We start from the raw sequence: 2,477 nt of genomic DNA on the forward strand, positions 1-2,477 counted from the left end.
ATGTCATAAGAAGTCAATTTAAGGTTTCACACCTGGCATTGGGACTTCTATGGTTCTAAATTCCTCAACTGTACATAGAGGGTTGGGTTTGATAAAATAACACTTCACAAATATTCAGGATTAGTGACATATGTAAGCAGTCTTGAACAAAAAAAGCAAAATATGAACTCAATCTCAGGTGTTTCCCTGGGACTGTGTAACACTGACAGAAAATAACCCCACAAAAAAATGAAAAATAGCTACAGTGTTCATTAAAAGGTAATTATTTTTTAATCATTGGTACATTAAAAGTTAATACCATCTTCAGAATTGGTGATGTGGTATGATTCTGTGCATTTAATAAAAAGCATAATTTACCAAAATGGGAAGTTCACCAAGGCTAATTATCTATATATTTAAGTTATGTTTTAAGAGACTTTTACCAGACAACCCACACATTTGAGTGAGCAATTATCTCCATGGAAGATAGATATTACAAAACCAAAAAATTATAAAAATCCATGAAGTAATTGGCATATAAAAATTATATTTGACTGTGACTGTTATGAATATGTGGTTTTAGCTCTTCTAGGGTGTTTATCCTCTTTACATATTAAGGAAATTTCTTGTAGTGAATTTCGATAATAAAAAGAACATATGACTGCTTCTTAGTGTCTTCATAGACTGACTATTTTTCCCTTCAAAGGAGAAAGCTATTTATTATTCTATGTACTTCTCTCAAAAGTAGGAGGCTGGTATTTTACTGCATTATTGGACGTTTTGTCTCAAAATGCATTTGTTACTCAAATATTCTGTAGTGCAGAGTCTCTAAAGTGGATGTATGTAGAAACAGATGAGTAGCCGTGATATCAATGAAGACGGTTCTAAGAAGAATGAATTTACCACAACTGAGAAATTTTGCTAAAGGTTTAGGTTCCTCAAGTGTGAATATTTTATTTTGAATTGCTTGAATCCAAAGTATAGACACTTAAGTGGGTGCCTGTATATTTGTTTTGTTTATTCCAATCTGCTTTTCTTTTTCAAAATATATCTCAGCTACATGGAACTCCAGAATCTAACACATATCTCAGAATTCCTCCTCCTGGGCCTCTCAGATGATCCAGAACTTCAGCCTCTTCTCTTTGGACTGTTCCTGTCCATGTACCTAGTCACTGTGCTGGGGAACCTGCTCATCATCCTGGTGGTCAGCTGTGATTCTCACCTCCATACCCCCATGTACTTCTTCCTCTCCATTCTGTCCTTGGCTGACATTGGTTTCATCACCACTACGGTCCCTAAGATGCTGGTGAATATCCAGACACACAGTAAATCCATCACCTATGCAGGCTGCCTAACTCAAGTGTCCTTTTTTTACTTTTTGGATGTTTGGACAGTCTACTCTTGGCCATGATGGCCTGTGACCGGTTGGTGGCCATTTGTCACCCCCTTCACTACCCAGTCATCATGAAGCCCCATTTTTGTGTCTTGTTGTTTTTGGTATCATTTTTTATCAGCCTTTTGGACTCCCAGATTCATTACTTGATGGTATCACAACTTATCTTCTGCACAGACCTGGAAATCCCTAATTTCTTTTGTGATGTCCCTCAGCTTCTCAACCTTGCATGTTCTGACATCTCTGCCAATAACATAGTCATATTTTTTGTTGGGACCATCTCTGGTTTTCTCCCTATCTCAGTAATTGTTTTCTCTTACTACAGAATTGTTTCCTCCATTCTGAGACTCTCATCATCAGGTGGGAAGTATAAAGCCTTCTTCACCTGTGGCTCTCACCTCTCAGTTGTTTGCTTATTTTATGGAACAGGCCTTGGAGTGTACCTCAGTTCAGCTGTCTCATCTTCCCCAAGGAAGGATGCAGTGGCTTCAGTGATGTACACTGTGGTCACCCCTATGCTAAACCCCTTCATCTACAGCCTGAGGAACAGGGACATCAAGAGCGCTCTGTGGAGGGTTGTCAGCAGAATAGCCTAATGTCAATACCTGTGCTTTAATTTTGGTCACAGGACTGGAAAAGCAGCTGGTTTTTTGAAAAGATAAGCAAAGTTGACAAAACTTTAGCTAGAATAACTAAGAAAAAAGAGAAATGGCTCATTTTAATAAAATTAAAAATGAAGGAGGAGGTATTACAACTGATGCCACAGAAATAAAAAAGATTGTAAGAGACTACTGTGAACATTGTTCACCAAGAAACGGATGATCTAGAAGAAAGGGATACATTCCTAGAAACATACAACCTACCAAGTCGAAATGATGAAGAAATAAAAAATGTGAACAGACCAATAAGTAAGTTGATTGAATCAGTAATCAAATGCCTCCCAACAAATAAAAGCCAAAGACTGGCTGGCTTCACAGGAATTCTACCAAACATTTAAAGAAGAATTAATGCCAATTCTTTTCTAACTCTTCCAAAAAACTGAAGTGGAGGGAAGACTCCCAAACTCATGTTATGAGGCCAGCATTACCCTGATACCAAAGCCAGA

At 37.7% G+C, this 2,477-nt stretch overlaps 1 protein-coding gene across 1 annotated transcript; it reads left to right on the forward strand.

Moving 5' to 3' along the window:
• Positions 1 to 1,003: 1,003 nt before the first annotated feature.
• On the forward strand, positions 1,004 to 1,968 carry LOC124225097 (olfactory receptor 18-like). Its single transcript, XM_046637525.1, is given in 2 exon segments — positions 1,004 to 1,349; positions 1,352 to 1,968. Coding segments are annotated over 2 exon segments (927 nt in total). The 5' UTR covers positions 1,004 to 1,039.
• The last annotated feature ends 509 nt before the right edge of the window (positions 1,969 to 2,477 follow it).

The sequence above is a fragment of the Equus quagga genome, chromosome 14 (genome assembly GCF_021613505.1).
Source record: "Equus quagga isolate Etosha38 chromosome 14, UCLA_HA_Equagga_1.0, whole genome shotgun sequence".
In the NCBI taxonomy this organism is placed as follows: domain Eukaryota; kingdom Metazoa; phylum Chordata; class Mammalia; order Perissodactyla; family Equidae; genus Equus; species Equus quagga.